At 44.3% G+C, this 19,415-nt stretch overlaps 2 protein-coding genes across 3 annotated transcripts in view; both read left to right on the top strand.

Moving 5' to 3' along the window:
• The first annotated feature begins 2,087 nt into the window (after nt 1-2,087).
• On the top strand, nt 2,088-2,999 carry RNF186 (ring finger protein 186). The gene has a single exon (XM_074848389.1). It carries the CDS (start codon nt 2,088-2,090, stop codon nt 2,997-2,999), a length of 912 nt encoding a protein of 303 aa, XP_074704490.1.
• A 4,890-nt stretch (nt 3,000-7,889) lies between these two features.
• TMCO4 (transmembrane and coiled-coil domains 4) overlaps nt 7,890-19,415 on the top strand; it is a 41,777-nt gene continuing 30,251 nt past the window's right edge. For both annotated transcript variants that reach the window (XM_074847907.1, XM_074847908.1), the window contains exons 1-5: nt 7,890-7,927; nt 11,390-11,574; nt 11,995-12,169; nt 16,726-16,753; nt 18,706-18,838. In XM_074847907.1, coding sequence (XP_074704008.1) covers nt 11,396-11,574; nt 11,995-12,169; nt 16,726-16,753; nt 18,706-18,838 — 515 coding nt within the window. In that variant the 5' untranslated portion in view covers nt 7,890-7,927; nt 11,390-11,395. The remainder of the gene's footprint in view (nt 7,928-11,389; nt 11,575-11,994; nt 12,170-16,725; nt 16,754-18,705; nt 18,839-19,415) is intronic.

The raw sequence follows: 19,415 nt of genomic DNA on the forward strand, positions 1-19,415 counted from the left end.
ATTTTTAACCCAAGGCGACCGATAAAAATTGGGCACAGAGAGAGAGAGAGACCACAGACTGCCTGAACTGCCCTGCTGAAAACACAGCCCAGGAATTGCACGGTTGCAGCCTCCTGAGCCCCCACACTAGATGACGCTTCCTCCCCTGGGGTCCCTGATCCACGTGGCAGCAAACCGCAGCCCCGGGGAAGCGTGAGGAGCTCTCTGAGGCACAACACACTCCGCTTCCCCTTCCCTCGAGCGAGTTCTCCTCGCTGCTGATGCGCATCTGTAGCAAAACAACCACACCTCGCCACCAGCTCAGTGTTTCCAGCACTTGCAGTCGCAAGGCCAGAAAAAGTCATTGCCACCCACTGCTAGAAGACCGAGCAGAGACGGAGGCATGGATTCATCCCACCTAGTTTTTAACTGAAATATTGAATTAGGAGTGTAGTTGCCCCTGCTGGTGTCTGCTCCAGCTTCCCAACATCTGCAAGCCACTTTCATACTGTTCTAATGATGAAGAATCTGTAAATTTTAACACATTTCCATTTTGGACATGGGTACTGACAGACTAAACTTTGAAAGCATTGTACAAATGGCAGGTCTGTCTTCTGTTTTCCCAGATCTTTTCTTTTTAACAGCATTAACTTACTAATAAAGAGGTATGTGAAACGCAATAGAAAATTCTCCTGTTTTTAAGCATAAATGAGCCTTGCAGTTCACCAGCCCACTTGCAGACATTCTTGCACTTCAACTAGGAGTCCCACTTCTGCACGATCTTCAGGCTCCTAAACTTTTCGGTCACCCAAAAGTCCATCAAACACTGCTACATGCTGTGTCAGCAGAAATACAGCAGAAATACACTTTTATGAACTTTGCTTACAACAAACCTTCTACTATTTCTCAGCAAAGAAGAACAAGCTCTTCTCACCTCATTCCCCCCATCCGCGAGTTCATGAGATTAGAGTCTTTCTGAACTCCCTGTCCTCCTAAATTGCAGTTGTTCCATTTCTTTCTGCTGCTCTTCTGTGGGAGGGAGGGGCAGGTACATGGTACCACAGACAGCTTCAGCATTCGGGTGCACCTGAGGCTACTGACTCAGTACTGTGAGTCTTCTACCGGTAATGCTGACCTAGTCCAGCCGGGATTACTGACCCTCTTTCTTCCTTTCTTCCTTCCTTCCCTCCTTCCTTCCTCAGGGTTCGTACTGAGACACCATCTGTGGTTTACCCCTCAGATAAAAAGGTAGAAAAAATTATAGAGACTGAGGGATTTTGTTCAGACTTTTTTTTTCAGATGAGATGAATATTCATAAAACCACGTAACTGAAGGGCATGAGGTTGGCCTGGGAACACCAAGAAAAAGAAGATGGTCCTACCATGACACTAACCTTGCTTTTCATTGCCGGATCTCTCTCAAGGACTCTGTGAGACCCTGTGTGACCCTAAGTCATGCTTCAGTTTGCACCTGAAGCCCTCTGATGACCGAAACCAACAGGGATGCTCCTAGCGTAAAAGAGCTGATAATAATCAGACATTCAACCCTCAACATTAATCATCTCAATCTCATTCTCTACTCTGTGCTGTAGGGTAACAGCTCTAGGGTAGTGAGTATTGCTAAAGCAAGAGCAGACTTCCTACCCAGAGCCCTCAAAATTGGTGATACTTACACTCTAATTAAAGCACTGCATTCAGTACAACAATGTTAAATATTAGATAATTCCTCTGAATCTGTCACTGTCCAGCAAAGCAGTGTTTAGAGACCAATGAAATTGCTTTCAGCAAATAAAGTACTAATTTAGTAATAATGGTAGTGCCTGGCTATCCCAGTGAACGAAGCTGCAGTCTGCTAATGCCATGGGGTCTGCTTCCGGACGGGAATTGCTCAGTGAGATTATCAGCCGTTGTAAAATGTCTTGGCCACAAAGTTAATTATTAACTCAGGTCCCCATCCCATAAAAACATCATATTGTAAGAGCACAACACGCTTAAAGCTGTCACTAATTTATCATGCATACAACAGGAATAAAGCAACATATAAAAGGAGCCAGAAACTCAGCAAATCCTTCAGCTAAGGGAAGACAAACTGCACCGAGGTTTATCTCCATGGAGAAATCCACTGACAAGCTAAACAGTGAGAACGGATTGACAGCTCCTGGAGTACCAGAGGCTGGAAAGGACAGTCCTGCGCCCACTGCGGAAGGTGCTGCAGAAATGAGCAGAGCAGGACCCCCGACAGAAAACGCTGCAGACACGAAGAGACTGGGATTCACTGAAGAACGTGTTAAAGAAATGGAGAGACCTTCAGGCACAGAGCGAGACAGTCCTGATGCCTTTAAACCAGCGACTTCGGAAGGAGGCTGTCCAAACTCAAAGCCTCTCGTTGTGCTAACGAATGCAAACTCTCCCGAAGTGTGCAGTTTTGAAATGAAGCGCCAGTGTTCATCCACAACATCTCTCGATATGGACTGCCTAGTCTGCTTCAACAAGTACAACATCTACAGAGTACCAAAGCTCCTGGAGTGCCAGCATGCCTTCTGCGCCGTCTGCCTCAAGCTCATCCTCAGAAAAGAAGAGAGTACCTGGATAATCACCTGCCCCCTGTGCAGAAAAGCCACTTTTGTGTCAGGAGGACTCATCCGCACGCTTCAAAATAAAGAAGACATCATGGAGCACTTGGAAAACCTCGATTCAAGTCCTGAGGTACACATCTCTGCCATAAGCAATAGCTGGTCTCAGTCCAGCCAAGACGCTTTACGCAGAGATGAAAACGTTCCAGCAGACAACAGACTGGCTATCCAGAGACTCGTGCTGCTCCTGCTGCTTGTGGTGATTCTCACTATCCTCATCCTCCCCTTTATATACTCTGGGCTGGTAAAATGGGTAATTTGTCTCATGCTTACTTTGGGGTTGGTCATGTCTATGGTGCTTTGCTGCACTCCTAAATTCTACTGGAGGTGTAACAGGGACTCACTCACCTCCTGCCGCAAGGAGAGCCACATCACAGCTATTGCCTGAAACAATTAATGTGCGTTGCCGAGAGATATTGGACTGGTCCTGCCAGCAGAGCTGCATGTTAGGCATGCTAGGCAGTTGGTGGACTTTGAAAGCAATCATTCATGTAATAAATTCAACAGGTGGCTGAGCTGGCTCAATGGCGATGCACAGTGTTGTTAAATTTGACTGGAAACATAGTCAAATATTTGTATGTTGATATTTATGAGATAAAAATTATAGGTTTTCCACACAATTTTTATCCCAATCATTTTGTTGTTTTGCTTGTGTCATTTTGCTCTTGCTCATGTCATCTCCTGATGAGCACTGCAGAACACTGTCTAAAATACCTGAGAGATGATGTCCTCTGAAAATCCCTGGCTGTGGCTGCATTTTCCCACCTCTGAACACACGTACACTTTTTCTTGTGACAACGTGGGGAAATAAGACTGCTAAATCAGGGACTGGGTGCCTAGCCTCCATGAAGGAGAGTAGTTTTAACCCAGATTATCGCTTTAATCCCAAAGGTGGGAAGGTGAACTGGGAAAACGGTATGTCAGTTGGTGCCATCTGATGCGCACCCCACTAGAGAGGGAGAGGCAATATCAACACTCCTAATCTTGAGCCTGTGGCAAGGCTCTCCAAGGCTCATGACACTCCAAATTCTCCATGTTATTTAGCACAGAAATAGTTCCTCGCACTCAACTCTGGCTACCTGCACCGCCTCTCTTCTTGCCCTCTGTACATGAAGTATGACATTGCCCATGGAGATGCCCACAATTGTCCTTCTAAACAGGAATCTGTCAATTGCTATGCCGTACCACACGCGATTATTTTTACATGGGATGTGTCCATTAAAGTTTAATAATGTTAATTGCTCATTGACTTCTGTGTTTCAATTCCTCACTGACAATTAATGTCAAAACATTTCACAGCTTCCTCACTGACAAGAACTACAGCTGAGAAGGCATATTAGGGAATCTGTATAACTGAGTTGGTGAGTAAAGCAAAGTAGTAATGTGTTAGGTTTCTTCCTTTATTTAAAAAAATATTTAGTTGGTAAGAAAATACCCTATAACCCAACTAAAACTAAATTGGAGAAAAAAAAATAGGAGATTGCTTTAGTTAAGTTACATTTTCAAGAGTACCATGGATCTCAGTAGACCTTGGATCAGGCCTGTGGTAAATATTTGTGTTCGATAAGAATGGAAACTGATGTACTCCAGTTGCTCGGTATATAAATATACATAGTGTCTTACCAGCAGATAAAACAGATTAGACTAAGAGGGTAAGGAGCCGTTGTCCTCCTAGAGTCTTGGAAAAAACAGCTCTATTTTCTGCCTAAGAACACAAACCTTCAAGGGAAACAAATGCTTTGGTTTTCTTCATATATTTGGACAGCAACTGGCTTATTGCAGAGTACATATGTAGCAACATTTGCTGATAACCAATCAGAAAAAAGCTTTTTCCTTGGGAAAAGGCAGGTAGTTTTAAATCCAAATATTTTACTGAACTGTATTATTCCAGATACAAAGGCCAGACCAGATATTCACCTGTACTGAAAACAATTTCAGAAACTCTTGCCAAGTCTTTCAGCTCTTTCAACTTTCCTGTTGAGTTCCCTTCACCAACCCTAGTGGGTGACTGGCACTGTAAAGGTTTGTAATAAATACATTAATATTGGCCTGAACATAGCATGCATGAATGCATCAGAGCAAGCTAGAAGGGTTAGAGGAAAATCATGTGCTAATTGCTATGAACACTGATTTCATTCAAGTGACTAGATAGCAAGGAAGAAACAGACTGTCCTAAAGATAAGATGACAAAGATGAACTGGACTAGAGCCATAAAATAATCCCAGTTTAAAAAAACAAAAGATAAAACTTGGGGGAATTTTGCCTAAGAGGGGAAGAGACCAAGCAAGATACCAAATAACACCAACTCCAGAAGGAGCTATAAGTCACACCCATTACTGGTTTGCCATCATCAGTCACGAAACGTGATGAAGATTTTAGAGGCAGTGTCCCTTGTCCTCCGTATCACTCACAGTGGAGCCTGGCCAGCCCATGTGGGCTTGTCAGCACATGGTGTGAACAAATGAAATCAGAGAATGAATGTGAACAGGAAAAATCTAATCATTACCTATCACCCCACCCTTCCAAAAGGGTGTGTTCAATTTTATTACACTAATTTCTACAGTGTCCAGAAAATGACCAAGAGAAAAGGGCTTCCCTCAAGGCAGTACACACCAGTGGGAAGGAAGCAGGCATGCTGTGTGATGGCCAGTGGGAGACTGGCTCTGAAAGAGCCCCTGTGGATCCATGCAGTAAGATCACCCGCCATGGAAGTCCAGGTTTCCACCCCCCCTGCTTTGTATCAGCACCTTCCAAGCCTCCCTTCAGCAATTCAGCCTTTGTGAGCCGCTACCAACCACCTGATCCAGAGTTCGTGGATGTTGGTGGGAGGCATTAGGCCCTAGAACCCGGTATCTTTGTAACACTGTTGATTCCCATCTGACAAGACAAAACTTGATGACAATGCAAACCTCTGAAGCAGCAACTAAGTTTATGGAGAAAAGGCCAACAGAATTGTATTCCTATTCCAAAACAGAAAGGATTTGCTTGTGCCCAGTTTTAATTCATGCCAGTCTTTTCGGCAAGAAAGTTTCAGCTCCACATTACCTTGCCCTGCTTACCTCACCCACCTGGCTCCCAGTTCCACACAGTGATAACATATCACACTGTAGCCTGAAAGAGAGAGGTTCATAATGAGAAACGGGCCCAGGCAGCAATATTCAGCTGTACCTGACATACTGCATAAATATCTGAGAACTATGCTTTACAAAGACAGAATCCCATCGAGACATTAAGAGCATGGTAAGACCCAACAGCGGTATTTAAGGATTATAGTCTGTCTGTACAGACAGAATCCTGGACCGGATACTTCAAAGGTGTCTTGTTTAACAACGCAAACACACAAACCAATTTTAATTCAAAAATATGCCTGTCCTTTTGTCGTGCTGTGCTCCCACTCTGCCCACAGGGCCCTTCCCAAAGCCACAACTTTCCCTATCCCCATCCCTTTCCAGGCTGCTCATCAACAAACAGCAACACCATCGCCCACCACAGTCACTAGTTCCTTACATAAGAGACTGAGACAGGTGCCTGAAAAATTGTGAGTGTAGGTGTTCTAAATTACTGTTAAATGTAGAAGTCTCACTTTATCTACAGAACTTTAAATTATCCATAATTGTGCTGGCTTTGATTACTATTAAACTACATAATGAGATCCCAAGTTTACAACATCTGGTAAAACTCACTCCTAATTGTCATTCCACTCAGCTTATGTTTTGGTCCACTTTTAACAGCTCTTCTGCATTATCACACAGATACAGGCAAAAATAAACGCGGAATAAATAACACTTTTCACACTTCCACATCTCTCAGATTCTGTACAAAGAGAACTTTAGGTCCTCAAACTCAGAACTGTCAAATCTACAAGAAACTAATTTGCAGATCTTGGTTGAGAGCACAGATTTGTGTCCAGGTGACTCCTCCTTGTTGTGAACCATGTGCAAGTTGTCCATTGTGTTGTGCAGTTACCCGAGTCACAGGGTGGAGATACCTTCTGCACCCTTCCTGGGATCACCAGAACTCGCCTTCTGAACTTCAGTGTCACATTTAACGACGATGCATATCGATGATGCTGAAATACCATCGGATGTATACATACTATATGTAACATGAGTACTTGTGTGAGTAAACCCGAAGGGGTCTAATATTAGTAGCAAGCAACCAGTACCAGGTATTTGGCCAAATCAAAATCAGCTTTTAAACAAAGCTAGTACCCGCATTTTTAAAAAAACTGATTTATAACTGAGTCCCACATAGCACATTTTAAAGTATAAATTGGTTACCCCAGCTACCAGGCAACCAAAACTAGTTTTGCTTTCATGAAACGTGATCATACAGAAACACTGCTCTCCCTTCCCTGAAAAAAACGGATTTCTCCAAAAATTACTCTGCATTGGACTTGGGTTCCAGCCTGAGACTGCTCTCAGAGCAAATGCGTTTCTTAAAACCCCAAAAGCACAGTGCAAAACCCTTATGCTCGGGTAGCTGAACTAACTCCAGAGCCTTAGGATTTCTGCAAGGCCAGTTAACCACACTAGAGCAAAGCCTCCCGAGCTGACTGTGCCAGTAACCTCGCTATCACAGGTGACATATGTGCCTGATGAGTGCATATATACACACACATGCACATACTACAGCTTCTGTTCATACGGCTTTGGGATCCCACCCAGGAACACAGCACGAAGTGCAAGATGCCACCGAAGCTTTCATTTTCCTCAGGGTAACCCTCAAAAACACCAACCTGTCCTGCGTGGAGATGACAATGAAGTCTTGGGACAGCAACCTGAGAGCAGCTTCACCAAATGCACATCCCTGCCTCCCTCTGTAGCCGTCCCTCAGAGAGGGCGGAGTTCTCACAGGGGAAAAAGGCTTTAAAGGGAGCAAAAGGGCTGGTACACAGGTAGGCCTAAACCCTGCGTAAGCCACTAACGTGGTGGACAAGGCCCAAGACTGCAGATAAAGGTGGGCAGCGAGGAGAGAGCAGCCATACCCATCTCGTGGTGGAGACGGACCTACCAGCCCCGTGAAGGAGCCGGGTAAGGGCCGGCCCGGTGCTGCCTGCCCGCCCTCGCCATCCCCTCAGCCCAGCCGCCCGCCCTCTGCGCTCCGCAAGCTGCGCGCTTCGCTACGCCGATGGCGTAGGGGAGCAGAGGACCGCCCAGCGCAGCGCACCTGCCGTACGCTGGTTGCGTAGTGGCGGCGGGAAGGGCGGGCAGGACCGGGCCGGGCAGGAAGGGGCGGGCGGGAGGCGGCGGAAGGGAGCGCGGCGGCTCCTATTTGAGGCCGGGCCGGGAGCAGCTCGGGTCCGGGCTGAGAGAGGTGGGGAGAGGGGCTGGGGAGGGCTGGGGTGCAGCTCTGCGGGCTGAGGGGGCGAGCGGGCGGGAGCCTCTCCTCAGGCCGCTTCCCTGAAGGGAGGGCTGCGGCGGCGTCCGCCCTGCTGCCGCGGGCTGGTTTCCTCTCCTCAGTAGTTGTCGAAAGTGCTACTTTCTGTAAAAAAAAAAATGGCTGTGTTCTAGCAGCAGAGATTTGAAACACAAAGGACTTGCGATAAAAGTGGATGTCGGCAGCTGGGGAGATGTCGGCCCTCAGAGCTTTCTCAGCTGAGGTGTTTCCTTCACGTTTGTTCCGCTAGTGATTTCTCTCTGCTGGTCACATCCCTGTCCGCAGCTTTGCCCACCTTCTGTGTAACCTCAGTCACTGCTGCTACAAGCATCTGGATTACGCACTCAGTTTTGCAACTACTGAAGCTTTTAGCTTTTCCATGTCCCCGTCCCCTCGGTCTCAGGTCTCTGTTTTATATTTAGCACGCATCTCTCTGGTGGCCATCTGTATCGCATTAACGTGTTTTGTGGCAAGATGCGATTTTATCCAGGACTGAATTAATTGTGTTCCGTGTTGGTAGTTCGTATCTATGGATTAAAAGCAAAGGCTGTGGTGCACCCGGCATGTAAGCACGTGTGTGAGTCTGGAGCCCTGCGTAAGTCCCCAGGAAAACTTATCTGCCCAGATGTTTCCACAGTCACGGTGTCCGATGCTTAACTGCGGTTTGGCCATGCTGTCCTCTGGTGTGCCTTGGTAAGGGATTTTCTGGCCAGCCCCATTTATATAATTATCTACAGCTACTTCCCTGAAGTTGATGAGATGTCTCATTAACATTTGAGGGTCTTGGGGATTAACGTGTCAGCAATTTGGTTACTTTTGTCATAGTTTAGGGCAAACGCCATGCCAGCATCTCTAATTCTTCCAGCAGTAGGGAGCATGTGTGTATTGTAGAGCTCTAGATCCACAAAAGGATTATCTTTCTGCTTTTCAAACAGGGTTGTGGGATCTGCTATATAAAATACATCACCTCTCAAGAAAACAAAGGGCTCTGTGTGAAAAGTGAGTGCTGGAAGTGATAAAAAATTTCTCTGTCAAGTGACAGTTCAGACTATGGCAATGGTATTGATTGCTGAATCACACTGTTTGAGACAGAGATGTGAATTCCAGTGCCACAAGCTGTAAATAACTTTCTGGATCTATTTCTAGCTCTCAATTCCCTCATCTTGGATTTAGTGGCAAAACTTCTTGGTCCAAGTTTTCTTTACTAAATCGCATGTTGCCGTTTTTTTAATGCTGTGTGTCTGCAAATCCAAGTCCATTTTTTCCTAGATATTTATGAAGAAATAGATACCTATGCTGAGGGACACACATTGAGCATACTGACTAGAGCATCTTCAGAGCAAAGAAAAATATGTCAAAAACTTCCTCTGAGTATTCTAGATGCTCAGCATCGTCAATTATTTGTTGTGTAACAGCAATAAAGTTGCATGCAAGAAGCCACTGTGGTGTCACTCCATAACTGATCATGTCTTTTATATTATTGGGAAACAAGGTTAAACAGTTGTAATGTTTCTGGGTCCTTCTTAGCTGCTTCACTTTTCATATGAGCCTGTGTTAACAAATCAATAAATCTATCACAGCAGGGAAGGGGGTTTTATTTTCAATGCTGTCTCCTGTAATAAGCTAATAAATCTGTGTCCAGAGGTGAGTAGACATGCCAAGTAATTGTAAAGTTATTGAAACTTGAAGTGTTAGATTATTTCTGGGCAAATTGGTCTGTAAGTCTGGATGTTTTAGAGAGCCTAGCGAGTGATGTGAAATGGATTTTGGGGGTCCAAACGAGGGCTTTGGAGCACCTGAGGTAATAAAACAATCTTGGGATTTTGTAAGAAAGTCCTGGAAAGCGTGGAGACGCGTCTCGTGCCACCTTCAGCTGCGATTCAGCAAGTGTAAGGGGCTGCCTGTTGAGGTTGGTACCGGAGCGGCCCGGCCGGGGCTGGGATTGATCCCAGGCACCCGCTCTTTCCCCAGGGAAGCGTCATCTGGCCCTTCCCTTCTCTGGTTGGTACGGAAATAGCAGTTTATTCCTGCGGACTTTGTGCTCCCATGTTGCTGGAATGTGATGTTTCCATGGAAATGCACCGAGATGCCTTAGACCTGTGTGCTCAAGCCACGGATGGTATCAGGGGGTACGTGTTGTGGGGGGTTGAGCTCTCCCAGGGAGAGAGGTGTGAGTTACGATAACCATTGGCCCCTGAGTGATGAATTTTCCTTGTATTTATACATCAGCAGTTAAATAATGCAAGCCTTGAGAAATACAAATCGCTTCAAATAAATTTCTGAGTGGGAAGGCAAGACAGACACCTTTCCTGGAAGACCATGACAGGCGGCATGCAGATAATAAAGTCTCTAAAAAGAGCTGCTCCTGTGCTGCATTTCTTTCTTCTAGGACTCTAAAATAATCCCATAAATGGTGTCTGCACCCTCTGAGATTCAGTATTTGATTAAATCCTCTACAACAGGTTGTAGTGTCACGGGCTCCTAATTCCTATTTAGCCTCTTTCCTTCCTACAGGGTTCAGAAGAAAAGAAACATTTAAATAGGAAGTATATGATGAAATAGGTGTTTTGGGCCCCTTTGAAACCAATTGAATCTTAATGAAGTCAGTAGAAATTTCAGGTGAGGTAAGCGAGCTTTGGAGCAGATTGTTACCCACGTTGAATTGTGAAATGAGCTGTTGTCACATCTGCCTGATTTCAGTCATCTTGGTTAGCCGCTTGTATAACCAGGGGGGCTCCCAGGGAGCTGTTTTAAGCCATTTACTTGGAAGTGTGCACATCTGTGCTCTAAAAAATAATATTCTGGCCCAGCTCAAGGTCTGGTGTGGTGCAGAGATCTTTTAGGGAAAAAGCAGGGGCAGGTTGTATAGAGGAGGGAATGTTACAAGCAAAGCATAGCAATGTCCATGGGACACATTAAAAGTCCCCATCAAAGGCTGCAGCTGGACTCAACTTTCTTAACGCTGTCAGCAAAATGAACAGAGGAGCAATTTGGGTTGAGGATGAGAGAGGCAAATTATTTCCCAGGCAGCTGTACTGGTCCCTGCACCAGGTGCTGAGCTTTTATTTTACATGTTATTTTTGCAGTAAACATGTGAATGATATGCCTGAACGGAGCCCAGTCTCTTTGCATCTTGAAAAGGACTTCTCCTTTTGCCGTGTGAAGTAGTCGGCTCATTTTGTGCAAAACTTTTGAGAACTGGTGAGCAGAAAGTCTCCTGTTGTCTTCTTTAGTCGCAGCACCATGTTGTGGGGGGATACAGGACCGTGACAGGCTTGACTTAATACTGACAGCAAGTGTGACAGTGAAAAATCAAAGGCAATTTGTCTCCTTGCTTCCTGGTTTCCAACTGTTTGTGGTTTATTTTTTTCTTCTGCTTTTTCCTCTTTGAACTTGCAGGTAAAAATGGCTGCAGAAGAGAAATGGAAAGGCTGGGCTTCGAAACAGCGTAGCGGGGCTGAACGGGCAGGTGAAACGGAACCGTGTGTGCTTCTGGGCCGGCGGCTGGGTGAACCGGGAAGATTTGCTTATGCGGCGCTTTGTGGGATATCCCTAGCGTGGTTGTTCCCTGAAAAAGAGCAAAGGTACTACACGGGGTAACAAGGGGTGAGCAAAGGAGGTGGCTTTTGGGTAGCAGCTTGGATGGAGCTGGTATCAGCCTCTGTGTGGGGTCTTCTGAGGTTAAGGGAGTGGAAGATCCTTTTGACGTTCGGCGTTTTCTTAATTATATTGACTTTCTCTCTTACACCTTTAAGACTTTTATACTTCAGCACAAACTGCATCCCTTAATACTGCAGACTTCAAAGCATGTACTGAAGAAAGGCCTAGCTCCATTCAGGTTGCTTGCTTGTTTGTTTAGCCAACTTGTGGAGCCACTCAACTTCTGCTGACTTCTTATGATGCTTTGATTTTTGTGTGAACAGCACCAGATCAACATCTGAAAGCAGGGACCATTCAAAGTTTGCAAAATACCCAGAGCCTTAACTGCTACTGTTGCCTTACAGCTCCTTCAGGACAGAATTCATTGAGGCCTTTGTGAAATGGCTGGACCTGCCCGATGCTGTCTTGCCTGCCATGACAGCATTTGCTAGTGGTTTAGGAGGTGAGGGCACAGAAACTTTTGCCCAGATTTTGCTGAAGGATCCCATCTTGAAAGAAAATCCAGTTGTCATTACCCAAGTAAGTTCATATGCTCCCCTCACCCTTGTTTGCTTTTGCAAAAGAGATTTGTTATACGTGTCTGTCTGCAACTGAAGTTCTGTTTGTACAGTCGGGGAAGTAAAATCAATATTTCTGATATACATATATTTCTGAGTAGCTGTGTGGGTGACTGGCAGTCTCTCTATCCATTAACAGCTCATGGAAGCGATGAACATGAGGCACAGTTACTGTCTGTTGAATTAATGTTTTGTGTCTTTGACACTTTTGCTCTACATAGCAGAGAACTGTCAAACTTTTTACTTTGACTGTATTATTGCAGTGGTTTTGATTCATATGTGCTTTCTGCAGATTTTGATGAAACACTGAACACAATAGACCTGATTTTCATTTGTTTAAAAGCCCCATCACCATACCTGTAATACAAAACACCTCTACGTACGTACTCCAAAAAGAACAATTTCCAGAGTCTTTTTTCCAGTGTCAGCTTTGGCCGGAAGGAAATAAGTTATTGTGACTTTTATTTTCTTTCACTGAGAAGGTGAGACTGGGACAACTCCATAATGATCTCATGTAAAAACTGACATAAAGATAAAAGAGGTGAAGCATTTCGGTGGCGTTCACCTTTGCTGCAGAGTCTTAGCTGGGGAGATAGCTCCTCAGCCAGCCTCACGTTACGCCGTGCAGGGCGAAGAGCACGGTAGGCTGCTGCTGATGCCACGCATAACGTGGCCACTGTCCCCTTGCACCCTGCAAGGATCCTGACAAGGAAATAGCAAGATGTCCTGCGTGCAGACAGTGCTCTGATATTGAGTAATAGTTATCACACACTCATCCGACAGACCGGCAGATGTGAGAACACGGCTGCGTAAATAAAGTTCTGATAGGAGCAAACTTTCTTGGTCATCATGACCAGCTCCCATTATCTCAGCCATCTTTCGTGTCTCCTAGTCAGTCCTTAAAAGGCCTCAGAGGATCTGCTCCAAACACGTTACAATGCCCAAAGTCCTGTAACAGCATGAGTACAGAGACAGAGAATCTTAATTAATAAGTTAGGACAGCTCTTCTAAAATAAGACCAGCTGTTTTGATGTTGTTTGCTCAAAATCAGTAAATCCACGCTCTGTTCTTTCTGCATTTAAATGGCTTAGTGTTTCCCAGGTTGTTTCCCTTGTTCTCTCTGCTTCAGGATGGATTCTCTAGATTTAGGCGAGTCTTCCTGCATTGCTTCTGAGCTTATTAAGGGTGAGATTTTGGTTAAATTTAGCTTGTGCTTGCTCCGAGCTTATGTTGCATAAAAGGCTCCATGTGCTTTTACAAAAGTGGCTCTGGATCAGTGGGAGCAGCGGTATTTTGCTTTGAGCCAGAGAACTAAACCACTTATCACCTGGATTCAGGTGGAATACAGAAGCTGTAGATAACAATTCTTTGATTAGTTGAAAGCAAAGATCAGGAATCGCTATCATGCAATGCCACAACATCAGTACCGTATGCAGGCATGCCCACATAGGGCAAGGTGATTGATTTTGTCAAAGGAAAGATGGAATTAAAGACTTTTTGTAGAGCAAGGCAGCAGAGGGAAAGCACACTGGTGTGTGGGAAACTTCAGTGTCTCAAGTTGAGATCAGCCCTTCTCACCTAAAAATAAGCAAGCTACGGGACAAAGCTTTGTGAATTCTTCATATGTTGCTGTACGGTGCTTTTGCTTCTTTGTATTCAGCTGCCACTGACGCAACATTTAGTGTTTATTTAACAAGTACGCACTTCAATTGCTCAGCGTGTTCAGTGGCAGGGTCCTCTTGGCACCAACGCCTGCATTTTTAAATGTCCTCCCATCTCAAAGGTGCTGACGGGATGATACATGAGGTCAGGAGATTAGAGGTGAACTCACCATTGACTCAATGAAAATGTGAGGATTATGGATTTTTATCTTTGTTTGCATTCATTGCAGATGACTAACACAGGCAAATGTTGGTTAACTGAATCCTTTAAGGACAGTAGTCATAACACACAGGCTGTGGGTGCAGTATGAGAAGGCAGTGCAACAAAAAGAGGTGAAGAAGTGATGATAGGTGAGAAAACATATGAAGTTCTTATCATGAATAATTTTTTTTGCTCTGAACATACTTAGAATGCCCATTTTCCTGTGTTTTTCTATACACATCCACTGCGATATGGATTGGATGCTCTCTGTTGAGGAAATGGGTTTTGAACTTGCCATAATTGATAAAAAGCTGGCAAAGACTGAATAAAGGTTGCTTGCCTTTCTTTGTAAGGTTTCTCAGTCATATGGGTGCTACTCTTGTGCATAGAGTTCACAGGGAAATTCAAAACACCAACTTCAAAATAAGACTGAAATACAATAACTGCTGCTTAGAGGAGGAAAACAAACTACTTGTGAACTAATCTAATCAGTGCTGATTGGATGTGCAAAGCCTAAACCATTGAGAAATCATTGAGACTGCTAATTGGCACAGATGCAATGAGAACAGTAGTTCCAGTTTATCACCTGATTACCTGTATCCATCCCTCACCTTTTGAAATGCATGTCTGTAAATGCTTAGGGCAGAAAAAAGAGGTTATTTGATATTAGGTGCTGCAGATGATACTGGGCTTATTGTACAGGATCCACAACTCCCTTTGCAACACACAGGGAGAATTTATTGCCTACAAATGGGCTCTGCACAAGCCAGCCAGCCTGTTCAGGAGGCTGCCTGCGTCAGTCTGTAGAAAATAATGGCAACAAGGTCACAAGCTTCACCTTAGTCTAGACTTCAGGCTCTTTGCTCAGTCAACTTTCCGCTTGAGGCTCCCAGCCCTGGACCGTCTGCTGGGCTTTGACACCTCACTGCCAACCCTTCCCCACAAAACTGCAGCCAGAGAGGAGGTGATGGTGCCCGTGTCTCTAATACCAGAGTAGTTACAGTACTCAGGCTTTGGGAAGCCGGCGTTACGTTCCTCCCTCTGCCTGTGGGGATTATTGTCTCCGTTTCCCACATCCAACCAACCAGCCTGGGGAACAGTCTGCAGTGTGTGTGCATGCACAGAATACTGATCATGGCTGGACCTAGAAAGAAGCCTTTTTTTTTCTGCGGTGTGATGATTAGGGGAACAGAGGAGACCTGATTCAGTGACTAACTTAAATTAAAAGGGTTATTCACACGCTGGAGATAGCAAACCAGGACCTTCCTTTTCTTGGGTGAGCGCTCTGGCCATTGGGATGCAGGATGGAGGAGCAGTGGTGACTGCTTTGTGCAGAGCCCAGGCCAACAGATACCCTCTGGAAGTCCTTATTCCATTAGGATTTGCAGGAAAAGAAGGCTTCTCCGTGGATGGGAACAGCTACCTAGACTTTCAGCAGTAGACGTGTGTGTGTGAAAACATTAGGCAGCAGCAGAGCGAAGGTTTTGGGGTTATACCTGGTGAAAAAGCAACGGTAGGTGGGAGTTCAGCTGCCCTAATCCTTTGGTTTCCCCAGTCCTCTGCAAAAGCTCGCTTCTCCTTTATGAAATAACAGACTCTTCTCATGTTAAAATGATATTCAGAGTCCAGGCACTTACTTCTGCCTGGATAATATCTACAGTTTGCCCCACTTCTAGTAGGAGTTGGTTAATGACGGCTTGCTCTCTGTTCTACACTCCTCATGCAGTAGGGAAAAGATTAGAGACATTTTTACGATACAAATTTTGCTTAGGAGCTTACGGGACTAATAATCATAAACTCTCTGGCAGCCTCCTACATCTTTGGCTGCATGTTTTGTGTTCCCAAAGGGCTGAAGGATTCCCTGTAAAATTCAGCTGTGCTTTATTTGTGTGTAGGAGAGGGAAGTAGCTAGACTGAGCTAGTGCTTAATGTTGTAGTTACATAAAGAACTTAAAATTTGTCCAGTGGCAATAAAAGAGGAGAACACAGTAGTAAAAACACTGGCCTCTTTTTTCATGGATTTGTCCATAGAAACCATCTATTGGATTGATTTGTTTTTCTGATATTTTTACACTGAAGAGCCAACGCAGAAGTCAAGTCCCTCAATCTTGACAGATGGCCATAAATTGAGTTTTTGAGCACTTAATCCACTTCATGCCAGTTCAGCCTTACCGCCTAGAGCTATGAATTCCCAGAATGCCAAAGAAAATAGGGGCCACTGTCCATTAGAGTAGCATTCAAACCTGTTAGTCATGTTGAAATTTGAGTATATATGACTATATAGCGAGCAGAAGGCATTAGAGTGGTAGGAGGATTAGAGCCCTGTTTCTGCAAACTTTGAAGAGTGGTGTAATCATGGTGCTTTCGATTGCAACAGGATTGCTAATAACAAAAAATATGGGATGCTTCGGCATGTACCATGCATTATCTACTTCTGTCCAGCCATTTGTACCTGCATGTGGAGAATGTTGTACTGGAAGCGTCTGCCTTTGGTCTGTGCTGCCTTGCTGAATTGTAGCTTGCTGGCTTCCCATGTTTATGAACTGACATGCTGCAGTAATTAAATCATAGTCCGATGGGTTTTCATGCCTCCATTTTGATACATCCAGGCATACATCATCAGTTTTGACTTGAGTATTCTTTTTTTCTTTTTAGGACCTTCTCTCCTTCTCTCTTAGAGATGGTAAGTTGACCTAGCATTTGTTCTTTGTAAGAATAACGTAGATGAGTTTACATCTGATACTTGAAAAGGCTGAAAAAGCTCAAGCTACCACCCTTTTTTATCTTAGCTTCCTTTATAGAAAAGCAGCACAGTCTTTCCCTGCGTCCACTACGGGAAAAGCAACTATTATATTAGGAATGATTAATAATACCTGTTAAAAATCACACAACTGTTCACCTCCTTACCTTCACCTGCCCTGCACTGGCATGCAAATGTATGTGATGGTAGAAAAGTTCTGAGCTGAAATACCTGGAGTGGGGTGGTTTTTCTCCAGTATTTCCAGGGGAGCAGGTAACCTCTTCCTTTAGGAAGGCAGTAAAGGTGTTATGAAAATGTCAGCCTAGCAAATTTTCTGCAGATCGCTTGTTGCCTAAAAAGAAAAGAAAAATATTCAGGGTATAAATTCCAGACTGTCCTGTGAAGCCTATTATAAATAAATGTGATTTCACTCGTATATTATATTATGCATAGAACAATTTTCTGGTATACAATCCATAACATGGATTAGTCTGATAAGATTAATGAAATAAAGACTGCCTACTGAACAAAATGTTCATTTCTAAAGGAAGCCTGTTTTATATCACTACATGCATTTTTTAAATCTCTGTGTTTTAACATGTTCTGACAGGAAGGAACTCACTGGTTGCTGATCAGCCTGTTTCACTGTATAACAAAGTACTGTTTTTGTTCTTGCTTTATTTTTAATGGAAAATTGACAAGTCAGTTATTGCAAAACTGCTTATTTTGCTAAGCTGGAATTTAAAAGAAATATATTTTCAAGCCTCGCTGACTTACTGCCAAGCTGGCTAAGTAAAAAGCTAAGTTGTGTATTAGCAGACAGGAAGCAAGAAGGCTACGCGTTAAGCACCTGCTTGGGCTTGCAAGATGTGGCAGATATCGGGGATGAAGTGAAGATAAATACTATCCTTATTTCTCAACTAAGCACAAATCTTAAAAGTGGCATCATTAAAGCCTGCCAAAGTAGTTTGGTATCATGGTAATGATGGTAATAAATAAATAAACTTAATAGATTGCCAAATGCCATATTCGATCTACGTGCAGCGGGTATCAGAAACATACTTTGTAGTTGGGTCTTGCTGGTATCTTCACCCACCCCTAGAAAACCAATTGCAGTTTTCATCCCAGAGTGCACCAAGAACCCTTTACAAAGGCCTAGCATCAGCAAGCAGCAGGTGCTACTGAAACTCATGAAAAAAACAAGAGTTGGCACAAATAACTTAAAATCTATTACATTTAAAATGTCTTTTCTTAGAGAACACCTGCTTATAAGTCCAGGAATAATCATTACTCCTGTCACGTGTTGTCTGAGTGCACTGTCTACTTCTGCAGTGAAGTGTAAATACAAACAGTTGTTGGTGATGCTGCCAGGTGAGCTGGCGTGTCGTTTTAAACTCCAGAGTTCTTCTTGTTGCCAACAAGATGAATGGAATACGAAGGTTTCATGTGGAGGTGCATTTTTACAAGATACCGTATCTTGCATTGGTGCATAGTTGAGGTGTACTGTGTTGTGTTACACGTATATATATATTTGATATTTCCAGTTAGGACTGGTCTTGCTGCAGCATTTCTCTGTTGAGAAGAAAGATGCAGCCTAACCAGAGCCTAAAGGCCTCTATCACTGAGAGTGAAGACCAAAGGATTTGAGATCCTTTTTCTGCCATAAAGGCAATTACCTGGTGTAGTGACTACTCACAGGATGAGGTTTGTGGGGAAGAAGGATTTTCCATTTATCGCTCTCTTCTCTAGATAGTAGGAGTTGTCTTCAGATACATGGAAGACAAAGAGGGCCTGAGAGAAGGAGCTATGCTTGGATGTGACGTGGTCCTCTAGCACAGCTATTTAATCTGGTGCGATGCAGACTGACTGATTTCCTGGGCTTCCCTCTGTTGAAGGGTACTACGATGCTCGAGCGAGGGTGTTGATCTGCCGCATCACCTGGCTGCTGAGAATCCCCTTGGAGGAGCTGGAAGTCCTGGAGGAATCTCTGCTTGAGAGCCTGAAGGAACAAAAAGAGGAAGAGTCAGAGTAAGAACATTTGGGTTGACTATGGGATGAAAAAACACTGCTGGTGATTGAAAGCTTAGCAGTAATTACTTGTGCCTAAGTCCAGTCTCTGATCGTTCCCCCCATGGCTCTTAGCGTAATCATTTATGGCTTGATTAGGATTGCAGAGCCCTCACAGCACTTCAGCTGCACTGAGAAGCAGGAAAGCTCAGCATTCTTAAAATCAGAGCTGAGACCCAACCTTGCAAGCTGGTAAAGGATACTCTGCTCTGAACTGCCTCATTTCCTTGTTCCAGCTGCCTCTCCTAGACTGTAGATTATGCTTAAACACATCACAAAGACCTTGTGCCTCTTATCTCTGGGCCCAATATTCTTCAGATAGAAGTGCCTCTTGCAGAATGAAGTTCCTATAAATTTCAGGACTAGATCCTCAGCTGCTGATTTTCTATGGATCTGCCCTTCCCTGTGCATATTAAGAGACAGCTGTCTAACTCCTATTGAAGGTAGATTTCTGAGGGCAACAATCTGCATCTTCAGATACTTATGGACCTGACTCCTAATTCTGTGTTACTAATATAAGATTAATTCTCTTAATCAC

The sequence above is a fragment of the Strix aluco genome, chromosome 22 (genome assembly GCF_031877795.1).
Source record: "Strix aluco isolate bStrAlu1 chromosome 22, bStrAlu1.hap1, whole genome shotgun sequence".
Classification (NCBI taxonomy): Eukaryota; Metazoa; Chordata; class Aves; order Strigiformes; family Strigidae; genus Strix; species Strix aluco.